Below are 16,967 nucleotides of genomic sequence, written 5' to 3'. Positions count from 1 at the left end.
TAGTGATTTTGGTCACGCCGAAACAGGAAATGGAGCGAAAAAGCGAGTGGTTTTGCGGCGTGAATTTTAAAGTAGAGTGAGAAAATGGTGTTTGAACAAAAATTCGGTTTCTCGGTAGTGGTTTTTTGTTCACATGCGGCAATTTCACTCTGATTTTTACTGTTTTTTCGATTTTTTGGATCAGATTTTTTTCTAAATGGTTTTCGCAATCCATTCAAAGCTCATTCTAGGCCTAGGTTTTTGTGTGAATTAAATTTTCATTTCTCGTTAGTGGTTTTTTGTTCACATGCGGCATTTTCACATTGATTTTCTGTTTTTCTTATTTTTTATCAGAATTTTTTAAAAATGGTTTTCTCAATTCACTCTTAGTCCATTCTAGGTCTGGTTTTTCTGTTTAGTCAATGAAAATTCTTTGAATTGTACGTCAGGACTTGTCCTGCTATGTTTTTTAATTCGCCTGAAGAAAAGTGATCTCTTTTTCCACGTGATGAAATTTAACACGATGCAATTCATAACGCTTTTTCATAAAGAAAACTGCCATATTTTGGATCAAGAGGAGTTGAGAAGAAGCGTAACTGAATAAAATAAGTTGAATGATTAAATGGTTATTTTTGATGCCTAATGTCAATTTCAGCGATGCTCATGTTGGAAAAGCACAGAGTCTTATGCTGGACATAATGAGTGGGCTGGTGAATGAGACGAATTGTATGGACAACGACCTGTTAGAGCTGATCTATCAACACATTCTGCCTCCCTTCAAACATCAAATGCCAGCCGCATACCTTCTCGCCTCCGATCTGTTGAGACTGACAGCAAACACTATTGAACCTCACGTTCTCAATGTAAGAAAAAATCAAACCGATCTCTCTTTGTACTCAGCTAATGTATCACACCTGTTTATCAGTAAATATCCAGTGTAGCAATTTCAGTCAGCCATTATTACTATTTAAAAGTTTTCCGTGTCTCTTAATTTAATTGAACACGGTACAATTTCCGGTGCAAAAAAGGTCTATCACCTATCAAGTACCTGAAAGAGAAGTAGGAGGAATAAGTCTCAAAGCGCTATAGTAACTAAGTTCAGGTTAACTACCGACCGCTAGTTAGCTATAGTAGATTTTAGGTCTCCCTTATTGCCAAAAATTGCATCAACTACAAATGAAGTATCTATGAATTCTAATGTTGCCTTCAAATTTTAAAACTACTAAACCAATATCATGAACTAATTCCTTTGTTCATTGTAAATTTTGTTGATGAAGTTCTTGTTTAGTTTTTTAATGACGTCATGTCACCATTGAACGGAGCAGATGATGATGATTTCACGCCCTCTAAAACTCCCAAAAGTTCCTCGAAGAGCGGCAACGGTGCTGGTGTGAATGGTGGCGGATCTCGGAAAAAGAACTCATTGACAGTACAGAGAATATATGAGCTGATGTACGAAGTGTATGCTACAGCACCTGCTACGTTATCACCTGTGCTGCCACTAGTTGAAATGAAGCTAAAGGTGAGCGAATTTCATACTTCAACACTTCATAATTATTTTCACATTTCTCATAAAAATATTGCTAACCGCTTCGTTCAGTTTCCGACTTAGCATCCTAGGCGATTTGTGTGGTATCATTTTCAAGTTTTATCTGTCTGAAATTCATTTTTGGGAAAAAATATTAGCTCCAAAGTTTTTGAGGTGAAATTTTAGATAGCCGCAAAGCGAAAGCTGGGGCCTCTTGGTTTTTTCTCAAATTTTTTTTGTTTATTTTGCTTTTTGATTGCTCTCGAATGAAGTTTTAGTCAATTATTGTAAAGGTGTGTGTTCTTTTTATGTACAATTTTGCTTGACCAATTGTGCTTTTGTTCTAGAATCTTTGTCTTGAGGGGCTTTTTCACGTTTTAGTTCTTCATTTTCGAGTGATATAAGTTGCTCGTTCTGAAATTAAGTCTTGCTGAAAGCGATTGTGAGAGATAGGAAATAAAACCATCGTAGTTGAGTGGTTAAGATGTCAGACTGCCAACCTGGAGGTAAGTTGTTAGAACTTGTGTGGGTTCGTTTTTTTTGCACCCATAAAACATTTCTGAGTTACGCTCCGCTCTAATTTAAATTGCCCCGCTTGTCGCTCGAGAGCAATTTATCCTAGGTTAGTCGGTTTGTTTTTAATAGACGCAAAGTGATAGCTGAGACTATTATTGGCCTTCTCTTGGTTTTTAATTGCTCTCAAACGAAGTTTGTAGCAATTATATTAGTCCTGTTGGTCTTTTTTTTATGCGATTTTTCGCTTGACCGATTTTTCGTCTGACGCTTTTGACTTTTCGTCCTCAAAAACGGGATAAACAGGTAGCGCCCAGCGGGCATTAAGTGCTCTTAGAGCCTTTCAGCTCTGTTTCAGCTCAAACTGTTTTGGAGACTTATACTTATACTTATGGTGTGAAGGGCGGTTCTGGGAAGTTGAGAACCCCCCCCCCCCCCGTTGACCCCCATCCCCACGGCGCTGTTGCCCCCCCCCAACCCAGTGTTCCCCCCATCAGCCCCCAGTGCACCCCCCCCGTGGCTAGCTACTGACGAAGCCAACCGCTCGCCGGTCGTTTGAGAGCAATTCGCCCGACGTTAGTCGGTTATGTTTTAATTGCTCTTGAAGAGAACTAATTATTGTAAACATCTGCGTTTTTTTTAATGCAAAATTTTTGTTTCACCGTTTTTTGACTTTTCGAGTGACTTTTACGCCTTTGAATTTCTGCTTTTTGTGTGATCTAAAGTTCTCTCATTCACAATTTTCAACCAGCTGAACACAATTGGTGTCAACTTAATACTAAAAGTCAAATGGTAAGTGCGCCGAAACTGGTGCCATTTTTTTCCTCACTTTAAATCTTAATAGTGGTATATATTAACAACCTCGAATGAGCTTATTTGAAGGCTCGTAGTAAATTTTTAAATCCCATTCCGGCTCCCCCACTGAAGCAGGTTACAATTGATTAGAGCTCACACTAGTCGCTTGAGAGCAATTCTTCCCACGTAGTCGGTTATGTTTTTATTTCGTCAACAGGATTTCTTTTATGACAATATGATGTCACAATCACTTCAAATCTGCTTTTGTTCATTCTTTCATGCAATTTTAACTGAGTTACGTGCGTGAAGTCATTTTTCAGCCTTAGTGGAGAGTCAGTTTTTGTTCATTCGCGTGATTAAATTTTTGGTCACACGTGACTTACCTCACTCAAAAATGACTTCCTCACTCTGAAATTGACTTTTCTTTACTTTAATTCAGAGAGATAAGGTCAAGTGAGTGACTGTCTTTCTAATTGAAGACAGCTTCAAGGTATTGGAAGGCAGCTACCAGAAACAGCTATAAGTTAAACAGATTCTTATTCAAAATATATCATCTCAGCATCTAAAAAACAGTTTTTTAGTATTGTTTCTTTCACTATCTTTTTGAAACTGCGGATCTACAAAGCAATTTTGGCTATTTTATCGCAATCTGTCAGCTATGTTTGAATAATTTCTTTGTTTTGGTTATTTGACTTGTCTTTTTTAAACAGTGTACATGGCAAAGTCGTTCTGTTCAATCTGCTCGAATGCCTCCTTCTTAGGTGAGGTGTTTTCGTTTTTATAAATTTTTCAAAACTAATAGGATTTCGGCGGTATTTGTCCCATATTTCTTTTTTTTGTATTTTGGTTTTATTTACCAGAAGAAGATTTTCTGTATACGGCCAATAAGACTTTATTTTGTGTTTTGTATAATTCGATTATTGTTTGTATTGGGTTGTTGCCATATACTACAGTATCATTAGATCTGCCTTTATGGTCTGAAAAATATTCAAGAAATTAGCTTTTTTCCCTTAATTTAGCATAGTTAAGTTCTGATATTTTGTTGGAATTGCTATTATAGCATTTTGACGAATATTGGTGTCTGAAGTGGCTAATATTTCTTTTCTGTGAAATTTCATGGGTTAGGTTTTGGTATTAACCATTTTGTCACCTTTTAGTTTTAATCTGTTTCCTTTGTCTTTTTCCTGTCCTGAAAAGTTCAGCAGTAGTTTGAAAATGAATTCAGTTTAAGGTATTCATTTTATCTCCAAAACGAGAATTATTTATTAACTTTCTTGAAATGCTGCGACCCAAAAACGAAAGTTTCTTTACCTTGTCGTTTTTTTTCAGCTGCGAGGCTCTTACAGTGTTTGTGGTTTTTGTTTGGTCTGACACTGGTTTTCGTTTTAAATTTGTTCACGCAGCAATGGTAAAGTTTTTTGATTGAAACAAAATTTTCTGATTGACGTCTTCCTCTCATTAACGGCGTTTGCGCACGTGACGTCATTTTTTTCTCTCTCTATTAAATGCTATTGAGATCTTTTGCATGATTAGATTTTGATCATACCTGACATACTTCAATTTACTTCTGCACTTCAAAAGATAAGTTTAGTTCAAATTAGTTTGAGGTCAGAGGAACTCATTTGTGTAATAAAGTCCTAATAAAAAGGCTTCTGCGGAGTGAATATTCACAAACCTTATTAATGATTCGATGAATAATTTTTAGCATAGTTTCTCGAGCGGCGTCGGTAATTTCTTCAACTTTTATCTAGTTTTTATCTGAATTATACGGCAGGTAAGTCTATTTCGCACCTATTCCGTCTTTTTTCAACATTTCCAGATATTATTAATACAAATTTTTGCGGCTTCAAATTTTCAGTGAGTTTTTCTCAAAGTTTGAAGATTTAAATTTTGCGGCTTTTGTCTATGATTTCTGAATGTCATCGTAACTGTTTTATGTTCGCTGGCATCGATGTTGTTGATGCTGAACTTCTCTCGTTAAGACTTGAGCTGAAAGTTTTGAACAATTTTTTAGTTAACTAGGTAGAGACAACGCATAATTGTTTTCAGACAACGTATGAATTCGGTAATTTAGTTTTGGAGGATCCGATGGTTCGAGTCGGTTTCGGAATTCTTACTGCTACGTTTTTTTTCGTCCTCAACTTTTGTTTCGACCATATGACGTCACAATTACTTCGAATATTCTTTTTCTTCATGCTTTCAATTTTGCCTCAATTGCTTGCTTGATATTATTTTTCACTCTTGGCGGAGCGATTTTTTGTTCATTGTCGTGATTAAATTTTTGGTCACATGTGACTTATTCCTTTCTCAAAATTAACTTCCTCACTCTGAGCTTTGCTTACTGTAATTGACAGGAGATAATGTCAACTAAATTTATGTTACTTTAACTGAAGGTTTTTTTGAGAGCAGCTAAAGGGAGCAGTAATATTTTATTTATATGTTTAATCAAAATTTAACATTTCTGCGATTAATAAGAATTTTTTCGGTCTTTTTTATTATTATTTTTGAGACTGTAGATCTACAAAGTTTTCACCGCTGTTTTCTGAGAATCTGCCTACTATTTGCATTTCATTTAATTCATTTCGTTTAATGCTATTTGCTTTCCATTTTTTGGTGACACCTTTTATTTCTTACAGTTTTCACGTTTTATCAGTTTTTGCCGTAGCAGTTTTCATTTGTATTAGAGACCATAGTAAAGTTCTGGCAGTTGGTAGTTATATTGTAGTCGTTTGTTTTTAATGCAAATTTTTGTGCCTGCCAGTTTTGACCTTTCGAGTGACCTTGATCGCGCTTGGTTCCTTTCAAGGTATCTAGATTGCATTCTCATAATTTTAAGCAGCTGGGCTCAAGAGGCGACAGTTTGATACTAAGAGTTAAATAAAGAGTGCACCAAAAATTGGTCGCAGTTTTTCGGCTTAAGTCTTAAATATTTGCTTAAATAAGCTGACTTTTGAAGCCTATTAGGAAAGCCAATACCAGCTGCAACACTCGGTTGTTATGATCTTCAAATGAGTCGAGCCCCTAATAGTCGTCGCGGAGGGTCGTCATTGCCAGGTTTTGTTTTTTTTAATTGCTCTCAAACAAAGTTAGCTGCCAATATTTGGGTCATTGTCTTTTTTAATCGTTTTTTAATTTTAATTTTTTTTGTCTGGGCAATTTGAAATAAAACGGATGCACTGGTCAAGCCTGATGACATTGGTCGTGGAGCAGCTGCTAGTGCCGTACTAGTATCGGAAGTGCCGATTTCACCGAAGCTGCCGATTTCCCTTGATTTAATCCCACAGGGTGATGTTAGCCGCCCTCATCTCAGCCGGCTATTATTGCGCTCCTGTTTTTACAATTCAAAGAATTTGAATCGTATTGGGGCGTTGTCTTTTTTACTACTCGAAGAGGAGTATTGGTGGAGCGTCTTTGTTTATCAATAGTATTTGGAGTGTATTTAAAACAGGATGTAAAAGTCAATGCTGCACGTGAAAAATTAGTGTCAAGGCTGAAAGAACTGAAAAGCAATTTAATGCAGTCTTATTCATGCTGCCTTTTTGAGAAAAGTAGGCGTGAAAAAATTTTTCGTTAAGCGAGTGAATTTTTTTGATAACGTGCGGCTTTTAGAAGTGGTTTTTTTGTTTTAATCCTGTAATTGAACGTTTGCGCGTTTCTGCAATCGTGAGCAATTTCTGTGGTTTCGCCATTTTAAGCGCTTTTTTAGGGGTTTTGTGCTCGATAGCATGTTTTAAGTGTCTGGGGTACATTTACACTATTTTGTTAAAATTTGGTTTTTGTTGGATTTCGCGGCCTTTTGATTGTCAATTTAAGTTTTATTGTATTAGTTGAACAAAATAGGCAAAATGTTATCAATTCTTGTCTTAATTTTTTCTGTTGAAATTATTTTTGCCTTTCCAATTTTTCTGGCTTTCAGAATATTTTTAATAGCCGCACAGCGATAGCTGGGGCTTTTATTGGCCTTCTCTTGTTTTTTTTTATTTCGTCAAGATTTTTGTTACGACCATATGACGTAACAACCACTTCAAATCTGCTTTTTGTTCATTCGTTCATGCAATTTCAACTGAAGTGTGTGCGTGACGTTATTTTTCGTTCTTAGTGGAGTGAGTTCATTCGCGTGATTAAATTTTTGGTCACACTTTACTTACCTCACTCTCAAAAATGACTTCCTCACTTTGAAAATGACTTATTTTCTTTAATTCAAAAAGATAAGGTCAAAAGGGTGTGTGTCACTTTAAATGAATGTTATTAGAGAGCAGCTAATAGAGGCAGCAAAAACTTATACAGATTTTCAATCAAAATATAAGATATCAGCCTTCAATGAAAAGACGAATTTTTTGGTCTGTCTTTTTTGCTGTTTTTTTAGACTGCAGATCTACGAAGCTATTGCGGCTATTTTCTAGCAATCTGCCAGCTATGTTTTTCTGTTTGTGATCTTTTTGCTGTTTAAATGGATTCAAATTGTATCTTTTTGTTTTTAAGTAAAAACAATTTAAGTTTTTAGGGCACGTCTATTAACAAATGATCAATTTGGCAGTTTTGTAGTTCTTGCTGATGGTTTGTGTTTTCCTGTGCATTTGAGTGTCGTGTGAGTACTCAATGAATAGGTAGGAACTGTTTCTTAAGGTTTGTTGAAAACAGTTATTAGTACTTCTCAATTTTTAGAGAATATTTTAAACTGTAACAGGTTTTTAATTGCTCTCGTAGAGAAGCATTTATTGTAAACGTGTGTGTCTTTTTTATGCAAATTTTTTTTTGTTTGACCGTTTTGACTTTTCGGTGACTTTTAAGCCCTTGACTTTCTGCGTTTTGCGTTATCTGAAGTTGATGCGTGATCTAAACTAGAGCCAAGCAGCTGAACTCATTTGGCGGCAATTTAATACTCAAAGTCAAATGAAAAGTGGGGCGAAACTGGTGCCATTTGCACTCTAAATCCCAACAGTGCAGTGCTATATATTAACCTCTAATGTGGTTATTTGAAGCTCACTATTGAACTTCTTAATCCCATTCCCATTTAGGCTCCCCTCTCCCTCCCCCAGACCTAAATAGGCTGCAAATGATTAGAGCTCCCACTAGTTGTACGAGAGCAATTCTTCCGAAACTTAGACGGTTATGTTTTAGATTTTGTCCTTCAAATCTATTCTTTTTGCTCAGTTTTTCTTTTCGAGATGTATAGTTCATTGTTTTCCCATATTTTGATATTCAACTGTTGGAAACAATTAAGTCATGCCAGAGAGTCTGTTATCAACAATGTTTCTGGAATGGCAACTTATGAAGGCTTCAAAGATTTTATTTTAATGTACTTCTGATTTCTTTCCTCCGTTTTTTGGTTGAAATTGAGTGGTGTAATGAAGTTATTAGTTTCATCAGTTGACGGTTTGCTTGGACGAATGCTAAATTTTACTTCGAGTCAATTCCAGAGTTTTTATGGCTGTTAAAAAATCTGTTCAAACAAAACATTTTTGATTTTTGAAGTCAAATTAAATTATAAAATTGATTTTGGCTACGCCGAAAGAGGAAATGGATCGAAAATGCAAGTGGTTCTGCGGTGTGGTTTTTTTAATTGTGGTTTTTGAATATGCGACAATCTGACTTTGATTTTAGTTTTTTAAGTTTTTGTGAGATTTTTTTTCTGATTGGTTTTGCCGATCTTTTTACTGTCCTTTATAGGTCTAGTCTTCTGTTTGGTCAATAGAATTTTTTTGAAATATGCCAGAAAATGTCTTGTTATGTTTTTTTAATTCGTCGAATCCAGATATATTTTGCTTTACCTTTTTGAAGTTTTTCCGATACTTTGCGTGATATCTTTTTGACTTCTCTCGGCTGATTTGATTTTTTGCGCTTTCTGCTGAAACTATTTTTAACAGCAGTTGCACAGCAAAGCAATCTAAAACGACCAGGGTCATAAATCATTGAAGACGATGATAAATGTTTTTACAATAAAGATGTTTTTGCATTTATCAACGAACATGTTGATAAATTTGAAAACGAAGACGTTGATAAATGTAAAAGTCCATCGAATCAGCAATATGAAATTTATTTGAATACTTTAATTATAATAATTTTCAAAGTAACAGAACAAAACTGAAATACTTGCTTTCAAATGTGGTAATGGGCAAAAGAAGCAATTTGATCTACAGGTAAATAACCGGAAACTTTGGAAAAAGCAGCATGTAAAATATCTGGGAGTTATTCTTGACGGTAAACTTAACTATCAAGAACATGTAAAAATGCTATTTATCAAAGCGGCGCTGGGAATAAGACCTTATATTTTTTAAGAGACTGTGTTCTTAAGAAATTGAAAAAAGTTATAGATGTATTAAGTCCTCTGTAATACTCAGTCGTAGTTCTGTCAATTTTTGATAAAAAATTACTTGCTTCTCTCGAACTTCAATTGAACTGGGCTTTCAAATCTTGTTTTAACAATGAAAAATATGACATATCCATAGATTTGAAAATGAAATTTTCGATCTTACCAATAACAAATATGCTGAAGTACAGCTGCTTATTATACAAAACAATTTCTAATTTTGAACAAAAACAGAAAATAAACTCACTTGGAATATACTATTGTCATGAGCGCTGAAGTGATGTATACATTATACGGTTAACTGTAATTTGGCCTGAAAAAGCGTTATTTGTCAAGATCAAACTTTGGCTAAACCTAAGCTTCGGCGAATCGAAGTACATTTAAAAAAATGCTACAAAAACTTTTCGTGAATTTTTGAGGGACACAAGAAATCTAATACATGGTCAGATTCCTTGGAACGACATTCGATTCGCAAAAAGAACGAAATAATTATTTTACTTTTCTTTGTACATTGATAAGAATTTGTTGTTATATTGTATACTTCTTAGTTAATTTACACTACTTTTTCTAATTTCACTAATTTACACTAATTTGACTATTACGATTATCTAATGCGGTTTTTGGTAATTAAGTGTTTCTTTTTTTTATAAAAGAAAATGAAATCAAAAATCGAAACGGGATAAAGCCCAATTTTAGATACCAGCTATATAAGTTTTGTTCGTGTGAGTCTTAATTGCCATCTCTATTGTTTATTGGTATTAATACTAGCCCCTGTATTCTCTCATTAAGGAACAGGAGTATGTCTAACTACGAAATGAAATAAAATTATCGTACTTTGAAACTGCTTTTGTTCAAAATCAATGTTCGTTTTCTGTTTTTTCAATCCCATTGGGGGTTATGGGAATCAACGGCGGCTATTTTTCGGAACAGGAGTATGTCTAACTACGAAATAAAATTATCGTACTTTAAAACTGCTTTTGTTCAAAATCAATGTTCGTTTTCTGTTTTTTCAATCCCATTGGGGGTTATGGGAATCAACGGCGGCTATTTTTCGGCAATCTGCTGTATCTGTTTTATTTTGTGAAGTAAGTTTTGTCTTCCTGATAGATACATTGAGAGGAGAACAGTTGTTCAGCTAGAGACGAGAAATTATGCGTTCAGTTATTGTAAATTTCAACACCTTATGAGCTCTTTTGTTTTCCTTTAATTTTGCGAAATTTGAATTTTTGGCTAACTTTCTGTTCCTCGATTACCAAGCAGTCTAATTCTCGAATGCTCCTCTTCACCTCTGTCCCGTCTGATTTCTTTTCCAAATCATTATTTTCTAAATCTTTCATGTTGACTCCATTAACTTCCGGAGAAGTTAATGGGAGAAGGTAATGGGCCGGAGAAGTTTTTATATTCTTTGTTGTGAACATCGATATTTTCGTGACACGGCCATCATTTTTTACGTAGGGTGTTTTAATGGTTTAGAGTTTGGAAACGGATGACCGAGTTTTGGCTGTCGAGTGTCTGGGGAAAATGTTTGGACATGAGAACAGCCAGCTATATCTGGACAATAACAATCTGTGGTCTGCATTTTTGTCACGTGGCCGCGATGCAAGTGCAGAAGTGAGACTGAAATTTCTAAAGGCTGTGCCCAAAATACTCGAGAAGCACTTTGACGATGTAGGAAGTGATGTATGTGCAATGTTGACCAAATTATCGCGAGATACGAGTACGGATATTCGTAAAGAGACAATCAAAACAATCGAAGTTGTGGGCTTCGTTAACTTCTCCTGGGTGAATTTGGAGTTGCTTGCTGCTGTGAAAGACAGAACGCGGGATACTAATGTGAGTGTTTGAAATTTTGAGACAACTGTGTTTTCTAATAAATTAGTAATTTAGTATCTATGTATGCATTAGCTAAACTGCTTGATCGAGAGTGAAGTGCTGTTTCCTATGTTACCGTTCTGTCACCGTATTAATCATCCACCTCTTATCTAGCTTAGAACCAGCGCCTATTTTAAACGTCTTTCAGAACTCTCAGAGCCAAGCGATGTCGTGAAGCTCTCTGAGACAAGACTTGTTGATTGAGTTGGCGATTTAGATAATGTTCAAAATAGATTGGTTTTGACTAGTATGGGTGTTTTTTTCAGTGGTCGGTGAGAAAAGCGGCAATGACAGCAGGAGCCAATTGGTACCAACATTGTTTCTCTTCTTCCGAGAAATCCCTCTCCCCCACCAGTTTGTGGTCTCAAAGTGGACCAAGGGTCAAACTGTCTTGGGTCGCTCCTAAGCTGCTCGCTAATTACTACTCGGCCGGTAATGATGAAAAGGTGTTCGTGGAGGACCTTCTTTTCTCAAAAGTGTTTGCAGACCCGAGTGAAGAAACAACTGTATCATGTTTGAAGTTTTTGGAAGTGTTTTGCGAAATTGATGAGCAAAGCTGCCAGATATTTCAAGCATTGCTGAAGAATGGAGCTTTGAAGAAGCGAGGTTTTGATTCGGAATTGGGCAAAGAGTTGATATCAAAGATCTGCGCGTTTCTTGCGCGGCCAGAGCAGAGTGTTTTGAACAATAATTATTACAGCTGGGAAGAAATACCTCAGAATAAGTTCAAAGAGAATGATTTGAGATCTGTTTTTGACACTCAAGATTCACTAGTGGCCATTAGCTCCTCGGACGATAAAAAACTGAGAGCTCTTGGCATGTGCGAGTTTTTGTTTCTTTGTTATCCAGATTTGTTTTGTTCATCCCATTGTGTTTGCCAGTTTTCGAATTTACTTAAATTTGTGATACAGCGAAAAGTTTCCGTCAGTTACGACGTGATAAAGTTGATCATGCGTTGTGTCATTTTACTTACGAACTCTGTTCAGGAAAAAATGAAGAATCCAGACGCAACAAATGATAATGATAAAAAGGATTTGGATGGTTTTGAGGCTGTTAAAAATAATTTACTCGAGTCCGTCAATTCTATATTAGCCCACTCAAATGACCCTAAGTTGTGCAAGTACTCTGTGGTACTGAGCTGGGCTATAGTTACGGAAAGCGAGGAGAGGTCTTCCATGTTGGCAAAATTGTTCAAACAGCTCACCAGTAAAATGTCTCTGGCTAGTTATAATTTATTGGGTATTTTGGGAGCTGCAACACAACTAGCGTTTGTTGGAGCGCAGGAGTTACACGGTGATTTGCAGAAGTTTATCTCTGATTTTGTAACAAAGCAATTGATTAGTTTTGATATTTGTGACTTGAAAGAGGATGATCAAGATCGATTCATCACAGCCAAAGTCTACGGCTTGAAAATGATTACACGTTGGTTAATAGGCCTTAACGGAGCTAATTTGAGACTTGTAGAATCTACTTTGAAAATGCTGTCGACTGGAATTATAAACGGTGGGTCATTTGCGGAAAGGTCGGATAACAACGAAACTTCAGCTAACGATGCAGAAAAAGAGTGCTCTATGATTCGCCTAACAGCTGCTAAAATGATCCTCAAACTGAATGCTGTTAAAACTTACGCCAATATTATGACTGAAGAACAGTTCCACGTTGTTTCGTCTGTTATGTTGGACCCTTGTCAAGAAGTTAGATCAGCTTTTGCAGCGAAACTTGATCGCCATTGCAGTTCACAACGTTTGCAGCTTAAATTTCTAGCTCCCTTTGCCTTTTGCGGGAGAGAGCCGAGTTCAGATCTCAAAGAAAAATTTCGAGTCTACTTAAGGAAAAATTTGATCAAACGCAAGCATTTGGTGAAGAATAGCAAATTGTTTAAATCGAGCGATAGCACTGCTGCAGATCCGAAACAAAAACGTCAAGCTATATTCTCAAATGTTGACAATGTTATGCTGCATGTTGTCCATTTGCTGGCACATTTTCATGAGTTTGATTCACTGAAGAATGTGGAAGTCCTGAAAGCGTTGAAAGACTGTTTGTGGTTTGTCATGAACATACTCATGTATGAACTGGACGAATTTTCTTACACTTATCACAAGTTTATGCTTGATAATCTGAAAATGTGCAAAGATGCAACTGTTGATGATATAGACCAAGAGAGTAATGAGAAACTCTACGCTATATGTGACCTTGCTCTGACAATGTTGAACGCACGTGTGAAGACTTTCGATTCGATTGCAGTGACTGAGTTGAGTTTGGCAATTCCTGCTCGCTTGTACAAGACGGACGAATCAGTGAAAGACATGAACAGGAAGCTGTATATTCCCAATGCACTGACGGAGAAACCAAAAATGACTTTGGATGTTTCTCAAGCGGAAAAGGCAAAGAAGAAACCACAGAAGGTAAATTTAAAAACTTAATTGCTCTTAAGCGAAATTTGTAGCAATTATACCTAACTACAAAAGTAAATTAGTACTCCCTTAAGTTTACGAAGTAAAAATTCAATTTTTGGCGCAATAATACTTTCTTATCAAATTTGCAAAACAGTATTTAAACTATTTATCCACTGCACTAGTCCGCTCCTCTACTTATGAAATTCAGATAAAATGAAACGTTCACTTTCCAGAAACTCCAATGTAAAGTTGATGAACTCCATCCAAGTTTCACAGTAAGAAAGGTGTCACAAGATCACAAGTTATTCACATCTTTTCTCTCTCTAATGTTTAACACAAGTGCAAAGATGAAATATGAAAACATGTCCGATCTGACAACTTTTCTTACTGTGAAATTTCGATCAAAGTCATCAATTTTATACTGGGTAAAGTTGCTTTACCCACTTTCTGGTAAAGAAGCGTTGCTGTTTATCTGATTTTCATAGTAGGAGAGAGGACTAGTTTAGGGGATCAGTGGTGCAAAAATTGTATCCAAAATGTGATTTAGTTGCAGTAATATTGTCTCAAATATTGAATTTCTACTTCGTGAAAATAGGAGGTACTAACTTACTTTTGGCGTTCAGTATGTATCACCCCACGTTTTCACAAAGTGAAAATTTATTTTTAAAGCAATGTTGCTCCCAATTAAAATCCCCTTTTGAAACAATTTTTACATCATTGATACCCTAAACTAGTCCTCTCGTGTGCCTAGTAAATTCAGATAAAGCACGTCGTTCACTAACCTGAAATCCCAATGTAAAATTGATGAACTGCATCCAATTTTCAGTTAAAAACAGTTTTCTTAGGATCACAATTTATTCACATCTTCTCTCTCTCTCTTTTAACACACGTGCAAACTTAGACATAGGTGAACAAACCTGAAAACATCTCACATCTTGTGACAACTTTCTTTTTACTGTGAAGCTTGGATGGAGTTCATCAACTTTTTATCGGGATTTCTGGTAAGTAAACGTTGCGTTTTATATGAATTTCATAGATGGGTGAGAGGGCTAGTGTAGGGGACTAGTGGTGTAAAAATTGTTTTCAAAATGTGATTTTAATTGGGAGTAATTTTGCCTCATAAATTGAATTTTCACTGAAAACAGGGGGTGCTAACTAACTTCTGCCTTTCAGGATAAAGAATCCCTGGTAGCTGACCTCTGTTTGTCACGCATGACATCTGACCTGTTTCTGTACATATATTCAGCTTACAGAAAAATATTCGCATTGAGCGTAAGACCGTCCAATTCAACCGCCACGTAGAATTGTGATTTTTGAGCGTTGAAAAATAAATATCAATATCGAAGTGTGTATGTAATATACTACTGTTCTTCGACTTACCAATTTTAAGGATTAGAAACAGTATATAGGAGAAAGTGAATTTTTGATATTAATTGTCGGAAAAGCTGTTTTTTTGAAGTCAAACAGTTTCGCCTATGTATAAAGGTGATCTAAAACATTTAGAAAACTACTTTTGATGCCCCACTGATTAGAGCCGGGCTTCGTTTCAACTCGGCTTCGCTTCGTCTCAACTCTGCCCGGTACACTAATCTTTTTGTACCTACAAAACTAGTTCTCTAATTTTTACTGAGACCCTGTTTTTGTTGCAGATAAAAAGAAACCCTAAAGTTGACCTAGAGCACTAATTTCAAGGATTTTTCTTCAAGAAATGATTCACGTTTCGCTAATGCATTTACATACGTTTTCATTTTTCACGAGTTTTCGTAAGGCATATGTTCATTGAGTATATTGTTTTAGTCAAAACAACTACAAAAAGACGATCAGACATCTAATCCCGATACAGTAAGCGAGGAGTCAGAAGTGAAAGGTTCCAAAAGCAAACAGACTAAAATCAGTGACCACGTCATGACCTCCTTTGTTGCTCCAAGGTCACAAAGACAAGCTAAGAAACGATACAATCTGTCCTCAACTGAGGAAAGTGGCGGTGCTTCCAGCAGTGAAAATGACCCCGGATCCCCCGATTTCAAGGCCAATATCAGCCGAAAGCGAAAAACTAAAACCGATGATGCTGAAAACAATGAGTCGCCGAGTGCAAAAAAAGTATACAGCACAAGAACACGAAATAGAAAAGCAGAGAGCAATAATGCCAATGTACTGGTGGAGAAAGTGGTAAATTATGCCGACGATAAAACGTCAGAAAGTGATGCTAGTCCTGCAAAAAGCGAGGTCTATAATTCGACTCCAGCCAGGAAGCCAAAAGCATCTCCCGTCAGTTCGAGAACCCCGGCTAAGATACCGCGCAATGCGCAGCCATGGGACGCAAAAATTGCGCAAAGGTCCGCCGAAATTGTTGCAAAGGGAAAAGAGAGGCAAGGAAGTGCTAAATCGCCAACTCCACAAAACAAAATGACGCAAAGTTTGAAATCTGATAAACAAAATTTACTTAAACAAGAGAAGAAGAACAGCCTTTCTCCTGATAAACGCCAATCGACTATTTCAGATCTTTTTGGATCATCAAAAACTGGCAGAGCAAAAAGCGGGCAAGCTGAGGAAAGTAAAAATCTTCCGACTAAAAGTCAAGAAGACAAAAAACCGAATCGAAGTCGAAAAGCAGCTCCCTATAAAGATGCGATTGTAGAAGTTGAACCGAATACAAAAGAAGATTCTAGTAACAAGAGAACTGAGAAAAATCGAATTAAGAAGACGCCTGAAGCGGAGGCACCAACTCCAAAGCGAAGAACTCGCGCAACTGTTTTGGAATCGGATGACAATGAATCCGAAACGACATCTCAGAGCAATTCTCAAAAGAAGTCTGAAACTCCTGCTAGTCGAAAAACCCCAAGAAACAGGAAAACGCCTGTTAAAACTGGATCGGTGTCACAGGGGTCTAGCACGGTCGTGTCGCCAGGTTCTAGTCTCGATGAGGGGACTCCATCAAATAGAACGAGGAACAGGATTAGATCAGTTGTACAATAAGTGTTGAATCATCGTGTCAATAATGTTTTCAAACTAGATTGCATAATACTCTCTCCTAGTGGTAAGCTACTCCCTCTTTTTATATTTGTTAGTGAAGTGTATTTTTGTTTCCAATGTTTCTATGTTTATACGTGTTATTTTCCTCATCACGTTAGAAAATGCGTGCAAGTTGTACTACTTTGAGTGCCTTCTTGTTTTTATTTTGATTCAATGTGTAATTTGAATTTTCCAATGCCATTTATTTTTTGAGGTTAAGATGCGCTCTGACGTTGAAATTACTTGGATAATTTAGTGCGTAACGTGTGAAAGAATCCACAGCCTCTCTCGCAACTTAATTAGAATTGCGACTTGTTTATTTCATTTTTTTTTAATTTTACGAAAACAACCGTTTGCTTCGAAGTTGTCCCGCAGAAGTTCTTAGGTTCGTCCTGAAAGCTTAGAATCCGTTTTTGAATATATATATATATATATATATATATATATCTCCAAAATTATATTGTTTTCGCCTAAGTCCTTTGTCGCTAATGCATAAATTATCCGCTCTAAATTGAGCTCATAATTATGGAGAAGTTTGGAGGTCAACAAATCTCAATAGAAA

The 16,967-nt window shown here is 36.3% G+C and overlaps 1 protein-coding gene across 1 annotated transcript in view; it reads left to right on the top strand.

The window, feature by feature from the left end:
* The window catches only part of LOC142337565 (sister chromatid cohesion protein PDS5 homolog A-like), a 73,751-nt gene extending 57,145 nt beyond the window's left edge, over positions 1 to 16,606 (top strand). The window contains exons 5-9 of the mRNA XM_075386890.1: positions 635 to 842; positions 1,268 to 1,501; positions 10,599 to 10,958; positions 11,264 to 13,402; positions 15,191 to 16,606. Coding sequence (XP_075243005.1) covers positions 635 to 842; positions 1,268 to 1,501; positions 10,599 to 10,958; positions 11,264 to 13,402; positions 15,191 to 16,369 — 4,120 coding nt within the window. The 3' untranslated portion in view covers positions 16,370 to 16,606. The remainder of the gene's footprint in view (positions 1 to 634; positions 843 to 1,267; positions 1,502 to 10,598; positions 10,959 to 11,263; positions 13,403 to 15,190) is intronic.
* The last annotated feature ends 361 nt before the right edge of the window (positions 16,607 to 16,967 follow it).

Source organism: Convolutriloba macropyga, chromosome 4, assembly GCF_964194025.1.
Source record: "Convolutriloba macropyga chromosome 4, txConMacr16.3, whole genome shotgun sequence".
Taxonomy (NCBI): domain Eukaryota; kingdom Metazoa; phylum Xenacoelomorpha; order Acoela; family Convolutidae; genus Convolutriloba; species Convolutriloba macropyga.
The sequence above is the reverse complement of the archived record's forward strand: the minus strand, read 5'-3'. Positions and strand labels throughout refer to the sequence as shown.